The sequence below is a fragment of the Nelumbo nucifera genome, chromosome 5, assembly GCF_055504915.1.
Source record: "Nelumbo nucifera cultivar China Antique chromosome 5, China Antique-T2T, whole genome shotgun sequence".
Lineage (NCBI taxonomy): Eukaryota > Viridiplantae > Streptophyta > Magnoliopsida > Proteales > Nelumbonaceae > Nelumbo > Nelumbo nucifera.
In genome coordinates, this window is record NC_142653.1 from 36,533,997 (window position 1) to 36,554,278 (window position 20,282).

The 20,282-nt window shown below is 36.5% G+C and overlaps 2 protein-coding genes across 2 annotated transcripts in view; both read left to right on the forward strand.

Moving 5' to 3' along the window:
* Positions 1-10,279, forward strand: part of LOC104606763 (phosphatidylinositol 4-kinase beta 1-like) — a 54,309-nt gene extending 44,030 nt beyond the window's left edge. The window contains exons 10-16 of the mRNA XM_010272129.3: positions 78-182; positions 3,457-3,510; positions 6,934-7,077; positions 7,193-7,246; positions 7,341-7,415; positions 9,049-9,132; positions 9,304-10,279. Coding sequence (XP_010270431.1) covers positions 78-182; positions 3,457-3,510; positions 6,934-7,077; positions 7,193-7,246; positions 7,341-7,415; positions 9,049-9,132; positions 9,304-9,405 — 618 coding nt within the window. The 3' untranslated portion in view covers positions 9,406-10,279. The remainder of the gene's footprint in view (positions 1-77; positions 183-3,456; positions 3,511-6,933; positions 7,078-7,192; positions 7,247-7,340; positions 7,416-9,048; positions 9,133-9,303) is intronic.
* Positions 10,280-12,101: 1,822 nt separating this feature from the next.
* Positions 12,102-18,464, forward strand: LOC104606762 (asparagine--tRNA ligase, cytoplasmic 1-like). Its single transcript, XM_010272127.2, has 6 exons — positions 12,102-12,724; positions 13,139-13,729; positions 14,492-14,742; positions 14,828-14,957; positions 15,164-15,222; positions 18,007-18,464. Exons 1-6 carry the CDS (start codon positions 12,233-12,235, stop codon positions 18,188-18,190), a joined length of 1,707 nt encoding a protein of 568 aa, XP_010270429.1. The 5' UTR covers positions 12,102-12,232; the 3' UTR covers positions 18,191-18,464.
* The last annotated feature ends 1,818 nt before the right edge of the window (positions 18,465-20,282 follow it).

Below are 20,282 nucleotides of genomic sequence, written 5' to 3' on the forward strand. Positions count from 1 at the left end.
AATTTGTTAAATATCTGTAGTCACTTTTCAATAAAACATTTTAAACTATAATGAGATAGCAATTTACTGTTTTACAGGCCTCACTTCATTCTATCAAAAGTAGGTTTCCTAATATCACTAGCTTGCGTGATTTTTTTGTGGCCAAGTATGAAGAAAACTCTCCCAGTTTCAAGCTTGCTCAGGTGATCAATTGTTCAGAAGTAGCAGATGTGATTTGTTTCATGCTTGTTTCAGTTTTTCCCTTGTGCTAAAGTTATCTGATAATCCTACTGTTAGATATATGCTCAATTTCTTTCTGACATCTGTTTATAATGATCTAGATTTTATTGTACTGCATTGCTATATGTAACCCTGCATGCATTTTCACTTACGTATTGATTTCAAAACAAGAAGCCTGCTTAGTTTGTTGGTGCAAATTACCTTGTAGTAACCATTGTTTGGTGAATGTTATTACTATAGTTATTATATTAAGAAATACCAGAATTCTTAATGTAAAATTACAAGTTTGCAACCTTTCAGGGTAGGTATTTCATGTAAATATATGTACTTGCAACAGTTCAAGCAGGGTAGCCACTCATGTTGTAATAATTAAGAAAAAGAAAAAAAAAGGAAAAGAAGCTAAGACACGTAAAATGCCAAGAGCCGGATTCACAAAAGAAAGATGGTGTTGAAATAAATGTGCACCAAAATATATCACCTTCCTTGAGATAAACTGCCTTCTCAAGAGAATCTGCTGGTCCATTAACCAATTTTGGCAGGTTGAAATATCTATGTACAGGCTGAGATTTTCATGCATTTTATGCATTGTGAAGTTGTCTTTGCCACACATTTGTATACAGGTTTCACACCTTTTGTGGAAAAATAGAAAAGAACCTTAAGAGATGCTCAGTGTACAACTTCAAATATAAATAGAGACTCATCTTCTATAAGATGAGAGGTAGTCTGAATGAGGCAATCCTTCTCTAATGGTTAGTTGTTTGTATGGCTGGCATCATTGATTGGGCAGAGGCTCATATTTTAGGACAAGAGGAAAAGGTTGGAGTGACATTTGGTCCTTAAAGGTTAGATGTTTTGCATAGATGTGTTGCAGTTTTTGATGGGGTTTGTTGGTAACCAGGTCTTCTATTTTGATATTTGTGCTATGTTGTTTTCTATTTTGCAGTATCATGACCTCCTTTTTCCAGTTAGTGGGCAGATTAGATATGCATATGGGGGAAGCGGGGATGCGCGCACACACACACACATACTTGTGTGTGTATTTGAAAGTTATATTTTATTGGGGATGGAGCTGTTGTCCCTTGTTTTTTTTTGGTTGTTCTTGTTGTATTTGCTTTGTGTCTTTCTTTTTATTTGTACCACTGAAGAGGCATGTGCATTACATGTGTATCAAAAAACTGAAAAAAAAAATTGATTGGGTTTATTACATCTTTTAAAAGGTGGCAGTAGCACTAATATGAGGCCACTTGCAAGTTTGCACATTATATAGTAAAGGTGTATACATTTGTACACTCCTTTTCTAGTCTAATAGTTCTGACAAAAATAAGTTAAGAGACCTCTTGGTGTTAGTAATGTTTCACTACATCGTGAATAGTGAAAGTTATTTTTTTTTCTTTGAAACTCGAAAGGCATTGGCTCATATGCTGGGAATGTGCTTTAGACGTTTTGTTTTAGGTCTTACTGGGTCCTGAAAATAGTACACTGAAATAGATATGCATCAACCTTGTTTATTGCGCCAAATCCATTTGTCAATCTGCTTGAATCTTTTTCTTTTCTTTTTTTTGGGTAATTGTTTATCTTCAACCTGAATTGTCAATCATAGTTGTCAAGGTGACGCCTAGGCGGGCGCCTAGACGACAAGGCGCCCTTGGAGGCTCACCTCGCCCAGTCGCCAAGCAGTTTTGTGCAATTGGTTATAAAATACTTTTATATTTTTAATTTTTTGACATTATAATTATAAAATAGACATTATTAAACTAGAATATTCATTTTATGTGTTTATATACTAATTTCTTTTTATTATTTTCTTATTTTGTTAGGGTTTAACCAACACAAGCATTGCTAACTGCTGTATTGAACCCATGGTTCAAAGTATCGATACACCTCTGTGTATTGGCAGAGGTGAATCGGTGCTTATAACGATACTCCTATTTTTTTTATTTCTTTGGTTTTCAATTTCATTTTTAAATATATATATATATTATTCAAAAATGGGTCCCTGAAAACACCTGTAAACAAGTATCAGGACCCCAAAGATACAATACAATACACCCGATACAGGTTGTATCGTATCAAAAGTTTGATCCTTGATTGAACCCTCAAAAATTTCAAAACCTGAACCAATCAACACATTTTTCTTCTTCCACCTTTTCTTTTCTTCTTGCCTATAACAAAAGTAGGGGTTCAGCCCCTATATTTTTTGAATCCTCTTTCCTTTCTTCTTTTTCTTCTCATAAAATGTTGATTTTCTAGGCTTAAACATGAAATTTATACTTCTCTTATGAAAATTATGAATAATAATTAAGGAAAGATGGTTATGGAACCTAGGGAACTACCGTAGGATATATGGTTTTACTTAAAAAAAATCCATCACCTAGGCGCCTGCCTAGGTGACAAGGTGCCCCCCTGTCGCCTAGCCTTGCCTTGGTGCCTTGAAAACTATGTTGTCAATATTGACCTGTAAAACATGTATGATCATTAACCTGGATATTTTTTTGCACTTCTATCATGGTTTTATTTTATCTGCCCCATTTGTTGTTTGGCATGAGAAAATGATTTTCTTTTCAATGCAAGTATAATGCAACAACCATGAAATATTTTTATTTGTACTTCTTGCATACTGTCGGCCTCTACTTTTCTTGCACCGTGTAAACCAGTGGTGGAATTATATTGTTATATTGGTGCTGTATAATGATTTTTTTTATAAGAAGTAAAGTATCAATTCATTCAAAAGAAAAGTACAACCAGAGGCTGTACAAAGGAGATACAAGAATAGATTCAAACCACAAAGCCATTGGGAGATACGAACAGACTTTCAAAATTAAACAGAGAGCTACAAAAAGAACTGTCTACTTTATACTTAGTCGATGACCAAGAACAGAGGTTTGGTGCTGTATAATGTTTTTTAATACTTTGCTTGTTATCGAACTTTTTTGAGGCTAATAATGTCGTTTCAGAATCTTCAGGAAGAAAAACAATCCTCTTATGTTCAATACTCTGTGCATAGAACTCTTCCTCATTTGTGGCGTTTAGTGACAGACCCTTACATCTCATCAAAGGCTTTCTGTTAGTTACAGTATTGCATTGAAATAGATTATGTAGTTTTGTTACACATTTGTTCAGAAAGTCTGATTTGGATGCCTGGATATGCATTATCTTTCCAGTTTCCAGTAGTTTGGTTTTTATTGTAATGGAATTTGTTAATTGTTTTCAATTTTGACTGTTTTGACTTTTGTGCAGAGAAATTTTGTTGAAAGCATGGCCGGATATTCCATATTGTGCTACCTTCTACAGGTACAGTATTCTTTTTTCTGTGCTCATCTCCGCTCCCTCTCCCTCGTACTTGCATGCTATGCATGCACACACAATGACATATTCTGTGTGAAGGATTCCTATTATCTGGTGTGGACTCACAAAATATGTTATTAGTGTATGTAGTTGTCTTTTCTTGCCCTTATGAGTGGTCAAAGTGGAGTTTTTTGTTGTTGGTCGGGAGTTTGGGATGGATTTTATCATTTTCACCCTTTGTGGTGATCCTTAGCACCTATTTTTGTACATTAATAATATAATAAAAATTTTATTTGTACTATCCAAAACATGTAGTAGGGAACATCGTCCCAACACAAGTATCATATCAAGATTTCTGCAGCATCAATCTTATTCCAAGCTATATGCACTGCCGCACTGGTGGTCAACATTGAAGAAGAAACACCACAAGCCTCCCCAATAGTTTCAGATGTGGTGCAGCATCAAATGTGCATAGGAAATCCTATACCTAAAATCCGACACTTGTACCTCTAATTCTCTATTGGTTCCAGGCCCAAACACCCAATAATAAAATTCTACCACAAAAGCTCCTTTCTCTTGATTTCAGCACTTGATTGGCATCAGCTTCCAACTGGAAGAGGAAGACAGAGGAATAGACTACTAATACAAGGAATATCTCTGAACTGCTTTCATACCAGATAGTAAGAATCATTACAATCAAAATAGATAACAAGGAATATCTCATACCACTACCCATATCCACACACCATCCACTAAAAACCACTCTCAATTGTCACTAAAAAGTGTCTTCAATGTAGTGTCACTCAAATATCCATATCCACACACCATCCCCTTTCTTCATAGCAACCCTCTCTCTGTCTTTCACTTTCCCGTTCACAACTGCTGTAACATCCCACTCCAATCTCAGTTATCCTCTATACTATTCTATTTTCTAAGTTCTAATGTCTTCCTTTCTCTTACCTCTCCTGGAAATGCTTCTGGTCTTCTCTTATCTTACCTAACAAAAGTCCAATTTCTTAGTTAACTCCATTCAATCTATAACCATCCTTGCTAACCTATGAAGAACATACCTATCTTTCACCCTCATGAGTGTTGCTTCCTTCCTCGTTTATACCGTCATGCCTATTTTTGAAACATGCACTATTTTCTGTTTTTTCTTTTGGAATTTTTAAATCCGTTATTTTAGAAGGTATGGGTGGTGTACGCTTAGAGTCACGCCTCCTAGCGAGGAGCCCCTAAAATGCCCCAAGGCATTTGCTAGAGGCATTGACATCTCTGACTCTGAGGCGTACACCTCAATGAGGCATGCTAGAGGTGTATGCCTCATGCAGACCTCATATAAAAAGACAAAAAAGGAAAGGGAAGGGAAAGATAAAGAAAAGAAAAGAAAAGACCCCCCCTCCCCCCCTTCAACTACTGATATGCATCTTCATTGTTCTTAATATAAAAGATTTTTATTAAAAATAAAGAAAAATGAGATCCCCATTCCTTTTCTTCTCCATTTCCTACTCCCTCCTCATCCCCCTCCTCTTAAGGAGGCTTATGCCTTTTACGTTCTGAACTATGCCTCACGCCTTTAGGTAGTGGAATGCCTCATGTTATGCCTCTGCGTTTTAAAACATTTAGAAGCTATGACATTCTGCTCTCTCAATGAAGTATCTTCCCTAAACAAGGCCAACACACTTGAAACCAGGATTGTTAGGTGCCAAACCAGCTGAAACACCTATGGAACCAAATACCAAGTTGAGTAGTGATGCAGGTGAGGAGTTTGAAGATCCTGGAAGGTACAGGAGGTTGGTGGATAAGTTAAACTACCTAACCATTACTCGGCCAGATAATTTCATTCGCAATTAGTGTGGTTAGTTAGTTTATGCAGAATCCTCGGGTTCCACATTGGGATGTAGTTCTAAGGATTGTACATTATTTGAAGGGAGCTCCTGGTTGTGGCTTGTTATACAAGAGTGGAGGAAAACTTGAAATAGAGGGATACTTTGGTGCTAATTGGGTGGATTCTGTATCTGACAAAAGGTCCACTACAAGTTATTGTACCTTTCTTGGGGGTAATTTGATGACATGGAAGAGTAAGAAGCAAACAATGGTGGCAAGCAGCAGTGCAGAAGCTGAATGTAGAGTCATGACACATACAACTTGTGAACTAGTGTGGTTGAGGAACCTTCTACATGAGATGGGGTACTCGATTGATATTCCTATGAAGCTTTATTGTGACAACCAAGCTGCAGTCCACATCTCTTTTAATCCAGTTTTTCATGAGAGAACAAAATATATAGATGTTGATTTTCTCTTTGTGAGAGAGAATGTACTTAGTGGAGTGATAAGTATGCTCATGTTCACATAGGAAGTCAATGGGCAGACTTGTTCACCAAAGGGTTGAGTTGGGGAAGAGCGGACTACATATGTAACAAGCTGGCACTATATGACATACTCACCAGCTTGAGGGGGAGTGTTAGTGTCGACTGTATAGTGGCAATTTGGTCTTCTCATTTATGTTTGGTGTGAGGTGTAATGTTTATGTTGAGTGATGTGTCCCATACTTAAGTAGGGGCATAACAGTCATTCTGTTTATTATAGAAAACTATAAATATAAAATTATAAATCTGGCCGACTAGAGAGTGATTTTTCTCTCAATTGCGAATTGGCCTTTTCTCCTTCTTCTCTTCTTCCCTCTTCTCTCTTCCATCTTTCTTCTCTATTATTAACAAACTAATTCTGGTTCAGATCTGAGTTTTATCAATGGCAATCAATGGATCCCCACTATTAATGTTTTGAAATCTTAAGGAATTTTAATTGTCAATCATTGTTGCCTTTGTGGTTCAGCTGAGGAAAACCTTCGGCATCTGCTGATCCAATGCATGTTTTGCCTGTTCAATTTGGCATCATATGCTTAAGCTATTTGGTATCAGTGGGTGGAACCTCATAGCATCAGTTGTTTGGTATCTACTTGGAGGGTAGCTGGTTTTTGCTAGTTGGGGAAATTTGCTTTGGAGGAGGATGGTTCCTTTGGCAGTGTGCTGGTATGTGTGGAGGGATAGGAATTGTAGAACCTTTGAAAGGCTGATGGTCAGATGGGCCCCTGTATGTAGTCTTTTTTTCTGGGTTTAAATATAGACTTTTTATGATCATTAGGGGAAATTGTATGGGATGATGGCTTTGCTCTGTGAGGTTTGCTTGTCTGGTTATGTTTCTGCTGTATCTCTTTGGGGTGGAAGTCTCTCCCCCATGTTTCTGGTTTTTCTCTTTGATAAAATTTACCTTTCTAAAAAATTTGTGGATGAAGTTTGGTGGTTTCAACTAATAAAAAAAAAAAAAGTTTGGTGGTTTCAAATTGAGTCTCCTGATGCTTCTTCCATCCAGTCTTATGGATTGATTTATTGATCCTGTTTTCTCATAACTCTGTTTATGGTTGTCCAGGTGAAGGATCGGCACAATGGAAATCTCTTGATGGATGAAGAAGGCCATATTATACATATTGATTTTGGGTTTATGCTTTCCAATTCACCAGGGGGTGTAAATTTTGAGAGTGCACCATTTAAGTTAACTAGAGAACTTCTTGAGGTTATATGTTTAACAAATTCAGAGCTTACATTCTTTCCACTTGTGTACACAATAAATAATCAACATATCTTTAGTTTTTGATCGTTAACTGATTAGAATATTGTGGTCATGCTAGGTCATGGATTCTGATGCTGAAGGGGTTCCAAGCGAGTTCTTTGACTATTTTAAAGTATTTGAAAGCTCTTATTGCTTGTTTTTGCATGATTTATCTGCACATGTCAAACTTCACGATCTTTTAGTTATGCATTTTGCTATGCCTGCAGGTATTATGCATACAAGGTTTCCTAACATGTCGTAAGCATGCAGAACGCATCATACTTCTGGTTGAAATGTTGCAGGTATTACAATTAACATTTTGCTTGTAATTAGATATGTAGTAATTGCACATGACTGTTTTTCTCAATACATCTTGATAAGCAAACCAAATTCGATTTCTTCTCAGCAGGCTTTGGGGTATGTTAACTTGGATTTGAAAGATATGTAGGTATTCTTTTAAATTGGAGTGAAAGAATAGAAAAAAGATGAAGATTTAGAAAGGGGAAAGAGAACAAAAGGTTTGAAAATTGCCCAAGTATTTGAACAGCAGCCCCTTTTTCTATTTGTGTGCTGTTAAATTACAAGTGAAAATGACAGAAATTCCCCATGCTAACAGAATGTAAGAAAAAACAATAAAATAAAATAAATAATTGATATAAACAGAAACAAATAGCACAACATAATCTGGTGATGATCTCGACACTTTAGAGCTTTTGAGGCATGTAGATTGGATGCCAAAGATGTATTGACACACTTTTATGTTTCCACCTGTGACTTTTGCAAAGAATTTTTCTTGGCTTTGAATCCAATCCATATGGCATTTACTACAAATATAATATTACCAAATCCATATGGCATTTACTACAAATATAATATTACCAACACTCTGATGTCTGTTCTACCACTATAAAGCTTTTCTTTTTACACCTACCAGCAGGTGGCAAAGAAATTTATTAACCATTGCTCCACTTGCATGTGCAAGTGCACAATGGTCTTGAATCCATACTTTTCTGAAGTGGACAAGTCAGATTTTAATTCAAGATTTAGGGATACTATTGAGTGGTGCAATGATGTAGTTTCTTAAATTTTCATTTTATTGTTTTTTCTTATGTAGTGGGGGGTTCCAGCTCATCACCCTAGTTGACATTGACCTTTTCAATTATAATGAAATTTCTTTTATTTACTTTTAGAAATATTGTATCACTTACATATGCGGTTTAGGAAGATGAAGAATGCCGTTCAAGGTCCCAAAGGAATTTCATTAGTCAATCTGGTTTAAATGATCAAACCGCAATCAGTTGATTTGGTTTACCCTCCCTGTGTAGCTTGTCCAGTGCAAGGAAACAAGGTGGCTGAGCAAATTTTATTTTGGCATCGTTCTCTTTAATAAGTTCACTTGCACCTCTGATTTCAACCTTATTGTTGTCATCCAATAACAGTTCTTGATCTATTTATAATAAAAGTTGTCAGAATTTTAGTCTGATAGAGATACCTAGCGTTAAATTAATTGTTAATAGCTCTATGCCAAAGAATAGGGTGCAGAGCTCATTAAGATGGATGTTGAGATTGGCTTAATTTTATGGGTGATAGCTTGGTCAGGAGTAGTTGTTCTACGGTTCCAAGATGTCAAGATGGCACATTTCTATGTACTGTTTCATGTCTTGTTCTGCCCCCATGTTGGTTAGGTATTTGGTGTCCAGTCGGTCACTCTTTGCCTATGATATCCATACACACTGGTGCTGTATCATGTAATATACATCAATTTTTAGTTTAAATTCCGTATCCAATACTGTGAAGGACTTTTAAGTTGATTGTGCCTACTGATGGAGTTAGTGCATCAGATTAAGCAATCGTTTCTCAGTTGATTTTTATGTATAGGATTAAAATATCTGGTTCGTATGTAAGCTTATGGTGCTGTTCCAAATGTGGACACAGGATTCTGGTTTTCCATGCTTTAAAGGTGGTCCTCGGACAATACAGAACCTTAGAAAAAGATTTCATTTGAGTTTAACTGAAGAGGTATATTTCTTTTCCTTGTTAATATTTTGTCTTTTGAGACTGTTTTCAGGTCTCCGCGTTCCCCTTATTGTTTTTTAACTTCTTACCATATACACTTTTTTTGTTCCTCGCCATCTCCTATTATGTGTATTTTACTGTAGTCTTACAAGAGTGCTGAATTATCTGAAACAGCAATGCGTGTCATTGGTGCTTTCCCTGATAAGTAGCAGCTTAGATGCATGGCGGACACGTCAGTACGATTATTATCAGCGGGTCTTAAATGGGATATTGTGAGGTTACAACTGATTCTTGATTCCTTGGCATGAGGCTCTTGTTGAGGTGGGTGGGTCCAGTGAAAGATCTATTGCAAACAAAAGAGAAATTGCCTACATTATACGGCTGGCAAACTTGAGCAGTTGGTGCACTGTTTCTGAGCTGTCTTCAAAGTTTTTGGTTGAAGTTGATTGTACGAGTTTGTGGTATATTCATTCTTGGATTGAGAAAAGTTAAATTGTATCGGCAGATGCTAGGAAGCTACCCAGCTGAAGTTTATAGCAGGGTTGTCTTTCTTATTTTGTTGGGTGTAAAGTCAAGATGGTTGTGTTGGCTTCTGAGACTTGAAGAGACATGCAAACCTACTACTCACCTTTGTTTGCCGACTGTACAGAAGGTGATACGGTGGATTTCGTGGACCCCCAGAAAACAATTGACTTCAAGATATGAAGTTTAATCCATGGTGCCGCTTGAGCATCTCAGGCACAAGAGAAATTTGTTGTTCATGTGTTAACAAGATTGTATTGCAAATTGAGTTAAAAGCTGGTGGAAGGATCAGAAATAGTGGTCCTTGCAATGTTTGTACATCTTGCCCCTTCGAAGTGGATTGATTCTGTCGCTGAACCTGAACGTGGAGATTCTCTACAGATTGGAGAAGTCAGCTGCTGTTGCTTCCAATCGAGGCTTATCAATGGCATATACCTAGGCATAATACTTAGTGTCCATAGGAATTTGTTTATGTTGAATTGAAACGCTTGAATGTGGGCCTTAGGTGCATGGTGTATAATATTTTTTGGTCTTCTATTGATCTCTGTTTCTTGTAAAATGCAATTTGTTGATTGTCTATTCATCATATACGAGTGCTAATATAAAAGATTGGTGGGATTGCGTTCCACTATCACTTGTTGAATCTCTTTCAAAGTGAAGGGTGTACGTGTAGTTGTAGTTCCACACTTCCACTTATTGTTTTGCATGCATATAGCATTCCAAAATACAGCATATAACACTGATTGGTAGTGATGGATGAACAAAGAAAATAAAAAAGAAGTCCAGACCAGCTCCTCACACCAATTTAACAGCACATTGGGAACATCTACTATACTTATTTTATCATTCATGACGAGATGTGTCTAATCCACACGTGCAATGTATATGAGGTTGGTGTGAGAACACTGCAAAGCACATCTACATAAAAAACAATGAAAATCCAAAAAGAAAAGAGGCATTTTTTTCAATGAACAAAATCAACGTAAAGCTTTCAAAATCTTGCTACTAGCCAACATTTTGTCACGAGTCATGGAGTTATTGTAGCGGGCAATTGTTCCTTAGATCACAAAGTATGTCTCTTCTTCAATAATAATGAATCTGCATAATACATATCATAACTGTGTAGGATGGGCAACTTGAAACACATCTTCCTCTCCTTTGTGGGTATCTCAAATTCTCCACAAAGAATGAGAGAAATCCAAGTAGTGTCACTTTTTGTTACATTTAAAATTCAGTTTCTATTATTTTATAATCTTATAGGGTGTTCTACAATGTGAATTGTTTTCTTGTTGATTCTTAAAACAAACTAAAACCCTTTGGTTTGGAAACAGATCGTGTATATGTTTTTTGTTTTCAAAACTGAAACAAAAAACTTTGTTATTGAATTTCTGGTTTCAAAGGGAAAATCTATGATGTGGAAAAGATATGGTATGGAAAGAGTTTTGACCAATCAAAATCCACCTATGAATTATAACACTTTATTCATTATCATGTTTATGATTCGATTTTGTTAATAAGTTGTTTTTCGGATATCATATATTTTCCATAGCATAGTCGAACCCGGTTTCAAAACAAATTTCATCTGGCTATTTAATAGTTGCTTGGAATCAATGCCATTTCTTTGAAAAATGATGCTACATCTGAAATCCATTTTTTCAGATAATGCCCAATGTCTGGTTATACATATTTTTTTAAATACATTTTCTTAGACCATGCCTTGAAAATCAAGAAAGGTGTGGTTTAAGTGTACTTTCTCATTTTTTCAACATTATGATGACATATCATTGAAAAATGCCTATGTGGCAACAACAACAATAGTACCAAATAGAAAACAAGAAAAGACACCTTAATATCATGTTACATGTTAGGGCACATGCTACTACTACTACTAATAAAAGAGAGAATAGCCCCATTTTTTGGACTTTTCATTAGATATTTTTATTCCTTATCTAAGCAACATATAACAGGCATAAAAAAGGGCATATATGTCTTTTAATCTTACTCAAAAAACTGCCTACTTATAATTGTTCAAAAACTGTTCACTTATAACAATTAAAAAACTGTCCATAAATTGTAAATAATCGTGCAACATGTTTAATAGTATATATATATAAAGACATTTTAATCAAAATTAACTTTTATACCCTTTAAAACAAAATTAGGGTAAATTAATAAATTTATGCAAGCAAGCACAGACGATGAATCCGATGGCAGGCGCAACCGCCCAGCCCGCCCCAGTTCTATATTATCACGTCCAGCCGTCCAGGTGGCAGTCGCAACCGATGAATCCGATGATCATCCGTCCTGTCCTGTTACTCCTGTACCCCTGCGACCTTCTGAGCTCTACAGTACAACGAGACAATTGAAACCGAAAAGTAAATAATTAGATTCTGAAGGCTGTAATAGTAATTATGTACATTCATATTTACTGAAATGCCCACGCCAGTGCATTTCACTTCCTTGCTTGGCTGTCCCTTAGACCCTAGGGATTTTTCCTGCGAACCACCCTTCCCTTTTCTCGGTACTAGTTGGTAGTGACGAAGCTGCTTTGACTTCCCAGGGCAGAGGCGCGAAGGTGCCAATGGCAGGCGACGCGCCGCTCGTTCAACAGATGGCCTCCACAACCCTAGCCGACGACGGTGATTCCTCACCAATCTGGGCCAAGTTCTCCTGCCGCGTTCTGATCCGCAACATCATCTGCCGCCCCGACGGCGGCGTCGGCCTTGCCGGACAGAAGGTCGCCGTTGGTGGATGGGTCAAGACTGGGCGCGAGCAAGGAAAGGGCTCCTTTGCGTTCCTCGAACTCAACGATGGCTCTTGCCCCGCCAACCTGCAAGTCATTGTCGAGGCCTCCGTTGCACCTCTCAGCCAACTTGTTCACACCGGTACTTGCGTTTACGTTGAAGGGGAGCTCAAGAAACCTCCTGAAGGGACCAAGCAAAATGTCGAGTTGAAGGTCGAGAAGGTCATCGATGTCGGCCCCGTCGACCCCGCTAAATACCCATTGCCCAAGACCAGGCTCACTCTCGAGTTCCTGAGGGACTTTGTGCATCTTCGACCAAGAACCAACACGGTATTCCTCCTCTCTTCCCTCTTCCCATCTCCACTCTCTTTAGCGAATTAGAAAAATTAAGTAGTTGCGTTGCCTATCTCAGAGTAACAGGAAAACGGAAGAACCCATCAACAGAAATACAAAATCCATCAAACCCACACAAAAATGCCAATTAAGAAATGCAGGAAATTAAGCAAACTCAGAAGCTCAGTCTGCATCAATAGCACAGTGAGAATAGAATTGGAGAGGCCAAGTCTCATGCTTTTATAGAAGAAAAGAAAACTTTAATTACTTTATTACAATTGATATGTTTTCTTCCTTGTCCAAAGCTTTGGTGACGACTAAAGGGAAGACCTTGCTTCTAGTTCCTTGCATTCCTTGGCTAATTCTGTAATTAAATTATAACATTTGAGTTCTGTACTTTTTTTGTTTCAGATATCTGCGGTTGCTCGAATCAGGAATGCGTTGGCATATGCCACCCATACCTTCTTTCAGAAGCATGGTTTCCTCTACGTGCATACTCCTATCATTACAACTAGCGATTGTGAAGGTGCAGGTGAAATGTTTCAGGTTACAACATTGCTTAATGATGCGGAAAAGCTGGAGAAAGAACTGCAGAAGAACCCACCACCCTCGGAAGCCGAACTAGAAGCTGCCAGATTTTTTGTCAAGGAGAAAGGAGAAAATGTTGCACGATTGAAGTCGGCTAAGGCAAGCAAGGAGGATATATCTGCTGCCGTTGCTGAACTTACAAAAGCCAAGGAAAGTTTTACAAAGATGGAAGAAAGATCCAAACTTAAACCTGGACTCCCCCAAAAGGATGGGAAGATTGATTATTCCCAGGATTTTTTTGCTCGGCAAGCGTTTCTGACTGTATCTGGGCAACTCCAAGTTGAGGGCTTTGCATGCGCTCTCAGTAGTGTTTATACATTTGGACCAACTTTCCGAGCTGAACATTCTCACACATCAAGGCATCTGGCGGAGTTCTGGATGGTGGAGCCTGAGATAGCGTTTGCAGATTTGGAGGTACTTATTAACATTGTTCTTACACATTTTCCCCCTCAACCAAACAATACTCAAGAAGCTTGACTGGACCTGAGAAAGTGACCTCGGTCAAGTTTCCTTGTAGATTTGATTTGGTACGAAAATGAATCAACTTGAAGAAATTATGCATCTGGTTGTAATCCTAATTTATGTGATTTCATTCATTGATGTCAGCTGCAAGAGTTGCTGCTTGCTTTGAGTCAAAATGTTAATTCTTGAGGGGAGATCTCTTGGTTGTTGTCATAATGGTTTCATGTTATATAATTGAAGTGAAATGCTTAGTTTACTATTTTCACAGTAAAACAAAATTATTTCACAAGCATTTGGAAAAGTAAGGTAAAAAAGAAGAGAAAAGAAAAGAAAAGAAAAGAAAAGGAGGCAAATACTCATCCAAGAGCAAAGTTAAGTTAATCGTTTGGTAACTTGTTGATTCAACTCTAAACTCTTGGTTGAGTTTCCAAAAGTTATGCTACTCATATATAATGACTAAGCTTGGCTTTGTTGATTTTAAATTGTGGTAATGGTATATGCATTAAAATATTTGTTAATGTGGTCTGATCCAGTATTAATTGTTTGGTTGGGATGGTTTCCTATTCTATTTCTATTTTTCTTCATGTTTTGATGTCTTTAACTTGCAGTGGAGGGGTAATGTATAATCTTTCCTTTCTAATTGTAGTGGTTTAGTTATATGAAGTGACACATATTTATATTTCTAAAACAGCCTAAGTTTGTTTGCATTTGTAGGATGATATGAATTGTGCAGAGGCATATGTGAAATTTCTCTGTCAGTGGTTACTTGACAACTGCCTTGATGACTTGGAATTCATGGTTAAACATTTTGACAAAAGTGCCATAGATCGTCTGAAAATGGTTTCCTCAACCCCCTTTAAGCGTATTTCTTATACAGAAGCAGTGGAACTCTTGGAGAAAGTTACAGATAAGAAGTTTGAGAATAAGGTTGAATGGGGAATAGATTTAGCATCTGAGCATGAAAGGTACTTGATTATCTCATAGATGTGAGGGAGCTGTTCCTTTATTTGAACTGCATATGCTGAAATGATTATTTAATGAATCATGCAGATATTTGACTGAGGTAATATTTCAAAAGCCTGTTATTGTGTATAATTACCCAAAAGGAATTAAAGCATTTTACATGAGGCTCAACGATGATATGAAGACAGTGGCTGCAATGGATGTGCTTGTACCCAAGGTACATTAACTTTCTATTTGACCGTATAAAATTTATTGCCCTACAGAGACATCTCACATCCTTGACTGGTTACTTCTGTTACTGTAAAATATCCTAATAAGTTTTATACCATTCTTGGAATATGTATTATTAAAATATGCTAATATAGTCCAATACCTACAACTGCAAGTATGTAAAACCTAAGGATTTTTCTATTCCTTTTCCAGGTTGGAGAGCTAATTGGTGGAAGCCAAAGAGAGGAGCGCCATGAAGTCATTGAGAAAAGGTATGAAAAGATTACCATTTAATTTAGTACCTTTTTTCTGATGAATGCATTTAATTTTAATTTAGTACCTTGTGCTATGATGTTTGGTATACTTTCCATTTGCAAGAAATTGCATGCAACTAGCAGTCTAGCAGTGCAGATTAAACCCTTTCCTATGCATGAAAAGGGTTGGTTACTTGTGTCTTTTAGGCAGCCATATTTTCCAGATTCAAGATGTGGCAGTATTTTTTGGTCTTTGCATTGCAAAAACATTAGCAGTTTGCCACAGTCCATCTTGACTGCAGCTATGTTGGAAAACTTAGATTATATTCCATTTTTTCTTAATTCTAAGATTACTTAAAGCTCATTTCTCAAGATCCAGAGATTTACCCTGATGGGTATGCATTCAAAAGATATAACACTTGGACCGAGTAGAGATAATCAATTATGATGCAGTGGTACTTGATGTGCTAAAACGGGATATTCTCTAGACTCTAAAAGTTTTGGATTCATTTCAAGAATCGAGTATTGTGTTTCAGAGCTTCCCTACCCTCCTCAAACATTTGATAAAAGACTTTTTAAGTGATTGAAAGCATGTTTCTCTTCTCCCATTTCAATTGTAAAGGGATTTATTGGATCTTTGTAATACAATCATCATGTAGAGAATTTAAGATATAGAATATTTATAGGGTTTCAAGACTTCCAAGGTTAAAGGATGAAAGTTTCAAAGAATTAGGACTGGGAATATGTTGCTGAGAATAGAGTTAAGGCTTTTAGAGATTCATCTGGTTCAAGAGGAGAGAACTTTAGGACCTTCTAGAAATTCAAGCTCCACTTTTTTGTTTTTTAAATGAACAGCGCTTGTAATTTGAGATTTGAAGGCACTTGTTTGGGTTTGGGTCATGGGGCCCTAATTAAACTGAAATGTTAAAACTACCTAATTACCTATTGGTTCTACTTTTTTCGTAAGTGCATACTGCATATTCTATCATATTACTATTAAAAAGTATGGTAAGAGAAGAATGGCAATCGGCAGCAAACTTGGGTGCAAGTTTCTTTCAGATTCCTTGTGCTAGTACACTTGCTGTTTCACTAGTTCATGAAAGTATTAGCAGACAGGCTTTGGTATGGGGAGAATATCCATTGCATTAAAACCAGAATCAGGATTTTATGGGGCCTGGGCCTCTGTTAGGGGTATAGGGCAGCTACATGGCTAGCTCTGTGTTGTACATCATATAGAAAGTCCATATTTTGTTAATATTATGTCATTTCTGATACTAAATAAAATTTTCCAGTTTCTGATAAAAGAAGAATTTATACACAGAAGCATTCTAGGGGTTTTCCCATGCTTAAATTAAGGATTATTGCTATAGTATAAAATATAAAAATCCCCAGTGCTCTATGCACTTTCTTGAAATCAGGTCTGTATTCTCATTTCTTGTCAGCCTGAGATTTTAATATTACACCAAGCAATGACCCCTAGTAGTTAAAATATATTTTAGTTAACTAATTGATTAGTTAGCTGATATAAATATATGATAATTTCATTGAAAGCTCTGGAAAAGATCAAACATCAGGGGGTGAACCACTTCCTTACAACATCAGAAATAGCCCATCTGCTAGGAATGGTTGGACCATGTTTAGCACTTGATCTCCTGACCCTAGCTGCACAGTTAGCTATTTGATTTGCTTATTCTAGAAATATGTACTTAACTTTTTATGTCTCCTTGCCATCAACCCAAGAATTCATAGAAAATTCAACTTTCCTTCTTTGCCACTTTTGAGTTGCTTTCCTGCCATGTATCAACTCCTGAATCTTCTGAAAGGATTGAGCTCCCTTTGGCTGTTCATACCTCTACTGGTCAATGTTGTCAAAATCTTACGATTTACGATACAATTCACAATTCGAATCGTGAATCCCAAGAGTTTCGATTCAAATCTTATGTCTGAATTCCTTTCTGCAAAAATCTTACAATTTTTGTTTGAATCCTATGATTTGATTCATAAATCTTACGATTTATACGATTTCTACGATTCAAATAAATTCAATTAAGAATTAGTTCTCTACTTTGTTATGTTTTTGTTTATATTTAGTTTTGTCAAGGGAGATTTTCTTTTAAGCCCTCACTAGAAAATGATTTATTTGTGTTATTTAATACTAGAGATGGAGTTTATTTCCATCATATGTAGGTTAAAGAGCCATTGTATGTGGATTTGTTTGCCTTTCAAGTCAAGCTTGATCATATCATCTCAGGCTTCTATTGTATAAGTGGTAAATTCTATTATTTTAGGTACATATATGGTATATAGATTAAAAATAGGGTAAAGTCACTTTCTTATATATATTTAGCCTTTTAATATATCTATATTTAATTTTTTGACAAGTTTATAAAAAATAGAAATAATCTTATGATTTATGATATGATTCACGATTCGATTCAACTTTCTCTACGATTGCGATTTTCAAAGCATTGCTAATGGTAGCAATGGGGTGGGGTGGGGATTGCCATCTCCAAATGTGCTCCCCATATTCCATTATGCCTTGTGTGGTTAAAAGCACAGGGAAAAAAAATAGTACATTTTCATCCAACCGTTGGCAAGGAGGTAAACACTATTAGTTGGCATGGAAAAAAAGAACCTAGGTTGGCATCAAATGGTATTTCAGGGTCAATTCCTTTAGCTGGTACTGCTTTATTGAGCTTCATTCTTTGTGGATGTTTTACTGCAACTCTTTTGCAAGAAATCCCAAGTGATGAATCCATTATCTTTGAATTGATTCCTTGGGAACTACTTTGGTCATTTCAGGATACTGGAGATGGGGCTCCCACTTGAGCCATATGAATGGTACCTTGATCTAAGGCGTTATGGGACCGTCAAACACTGTGGATTTGGCCTAGGCTTTGAGCGAATGGTTCTGTTTGCCACTGGCATCGACAATATTAGAGATGTGATTCCTTTCCCCAGATATCCAGGGAGGGCAGATCTTTGACGTTCTGCTCAAGCATCTGAACGCAACAAGTTTGAACAGGTTTCCTTTACTATTTAGTATACACATTTAGAATTCTGTTATTGTTTTAATATTAATATTTAGAGTGTATCTATTGAACCCTTTATAATTCATCATTACTCTTGATTGAATGAAAGAAACTAGAAAGGTCTATGTTTAGGATATATTGGATTTATATTGTACGGTTTTTTATGTATGTTTCTCATTCTCAATAGCTACAAAAAGTATTATCTATTACTACTTTCTTAAAAGAAAAGTTATCCTAATGGCAATGTTTTAAGTAACAGAATGTTTTATGAGGTTGTTCCTCATACTTAACAAGAGAATTCTTTGGTTGGTTGTTTTTTCTACATACTTTCGCAGACTTTTCTTTGTACTTGTAGAGTTGTAGCATCCTGCATTTGACTTTTGACATCGAACATTTAAGGCACCAAAATGAAAAGATAAGAGGTTAATAGATTTGATTCTGATTGACCAGGGGAAAGTTGTTGGTCCACAAGAGAGGATAAGAGTAAAAAGAAAACAAAGGGGAAGGGAATTGAAATCATTTTTAAACGAGGAGCTCAATATACCATATCGTTACAATCTGACAGGCTTAGTCTTATTTATGCTTGGTGGGTTTACATTGAGTAGCATTGTTGTAGATATTATCAATATGTTTTTTTAGAAAAGTTATGTATCCTTTTGGTAGACCTCCAAAAGCTTAATGTACTTTGACAATGGGTGATCAACCTCCTTGGGTGCCTATCCTTGGCATTCTATAGGCCAGCATCTTTTGTGGATGACCTTAGTTAATGGCTAGCATGACTACCAAAGTTCTTCATGGGCACAGAATCGCTCATGGGGACAATGCATGGATCAACACTGTGCAATGCTTATGAAGGTGAGGCTTTGCATGTGGGCTTGGCCTTGACATGTTCCTATAACTCACAATGCGTCCCGCAAGGTTATGTGCGAGTACATCCATAAAATCCCACATGTTTTGACTTCTATGAAACCCAATGTTAATTTCTTTGTTTCAATAGGAAGTATATATCTATTTTAGCAACCATAGAATGAGCCTAATTCAGTCCCCAAGGAAAAAGGTCATCCTTTGGTGTTCCCAACCTGGGATTTTCTTATTTTTTTTCACAATTATTTTCTTAATCAAAATAATTAATATTAACCATCATTGGAAAACAGAGGCAAAAATAAAAATAAAAATTCTGGTTGTCGTACCATGAAGTTTTTATACTATTTGTGCAATAGCACAAGCTACCATATTAGCTTGTTTACATCCATACATGACAAATATGTGGTTTTCAAAAGATTTATAACCATCCAAAATATCAAAATCACATAAGAGCTCATTCCATCACTTTTATGATAACTTGGTATGTGATGTTTATTGAATAAATGTTTGTATTTTATTTGTTGGTAAAATCGAGAAATGCAATAATTACAATCGTTTACGATAACTGGGTGCCACTAGGCGCCACTTCAGCGTAACAATGAATAAATGCATGGCCGTTTGTGGAAGCTTCAAAAAATAACTTCTTCAAACGGCTGGCATGCACATAAACTTAAGTTCACTTTTTACATTTTCGATGTATGCAAAAGAGCAAGAGAGAAAATGCTAAGATGGCACCTATGTGGCACCACCAAGAAACGTTTACTGAATAAGCGCAAATGGTACCAACAACATATAAGTTAAATGATTAGTAGCATCATCATCTAAGACTTGTCCTATCTATATGGGTTATATATGGGTTCAGCTACATCCTACATGAATCATGTTTTGCATTCCATTCCATTTTATACCTTAAGTTCCGATACCCTAGCGATACCCTAGTAAGGAATTAGTCATAGCGTATTACAACAAAAGCAAAGTATTTTTCGAAGGCGAAAATCATATTTAATTCAAATTAAGAAACTTGTATGAATACAGAGAAGTAATAATAATAAGCAAGAAAGTGTAGAAATAATTCTTTAAAAAGAATAAAATAAACATGGTGGATAAAGAAGAAAAGAAAGAACTTCTGCAACCGACATAAAGTGAGACAGAATCACCAATAGAAGAAACAGTTGAGCATAT

Bases quoted from the DNA above. Each gene is read 5' to 3' on its own strand.
- LOC104606762 (XM_010272127.2), top strand. From the start codon at position 12,233: ATGGCAGGCGACGCGCCGCTCGTTCAACAGATGGCCTCCACAACCCTA. The intron at 12,725-13,138 runs GTATTCCTCCTC...TTTTTGTTTCAG, and splicing joins TTCGACCAAGAACCAACACG to ATATCTGCGGTTGCTCGAAT. The intron at 14,743-14,827 runs GTACTTGATTAT...TGAATCATGCAG, and splicing joins TTAGCATCTGAGCATGAAAG to ATATTTGACTGAGGTAATAT.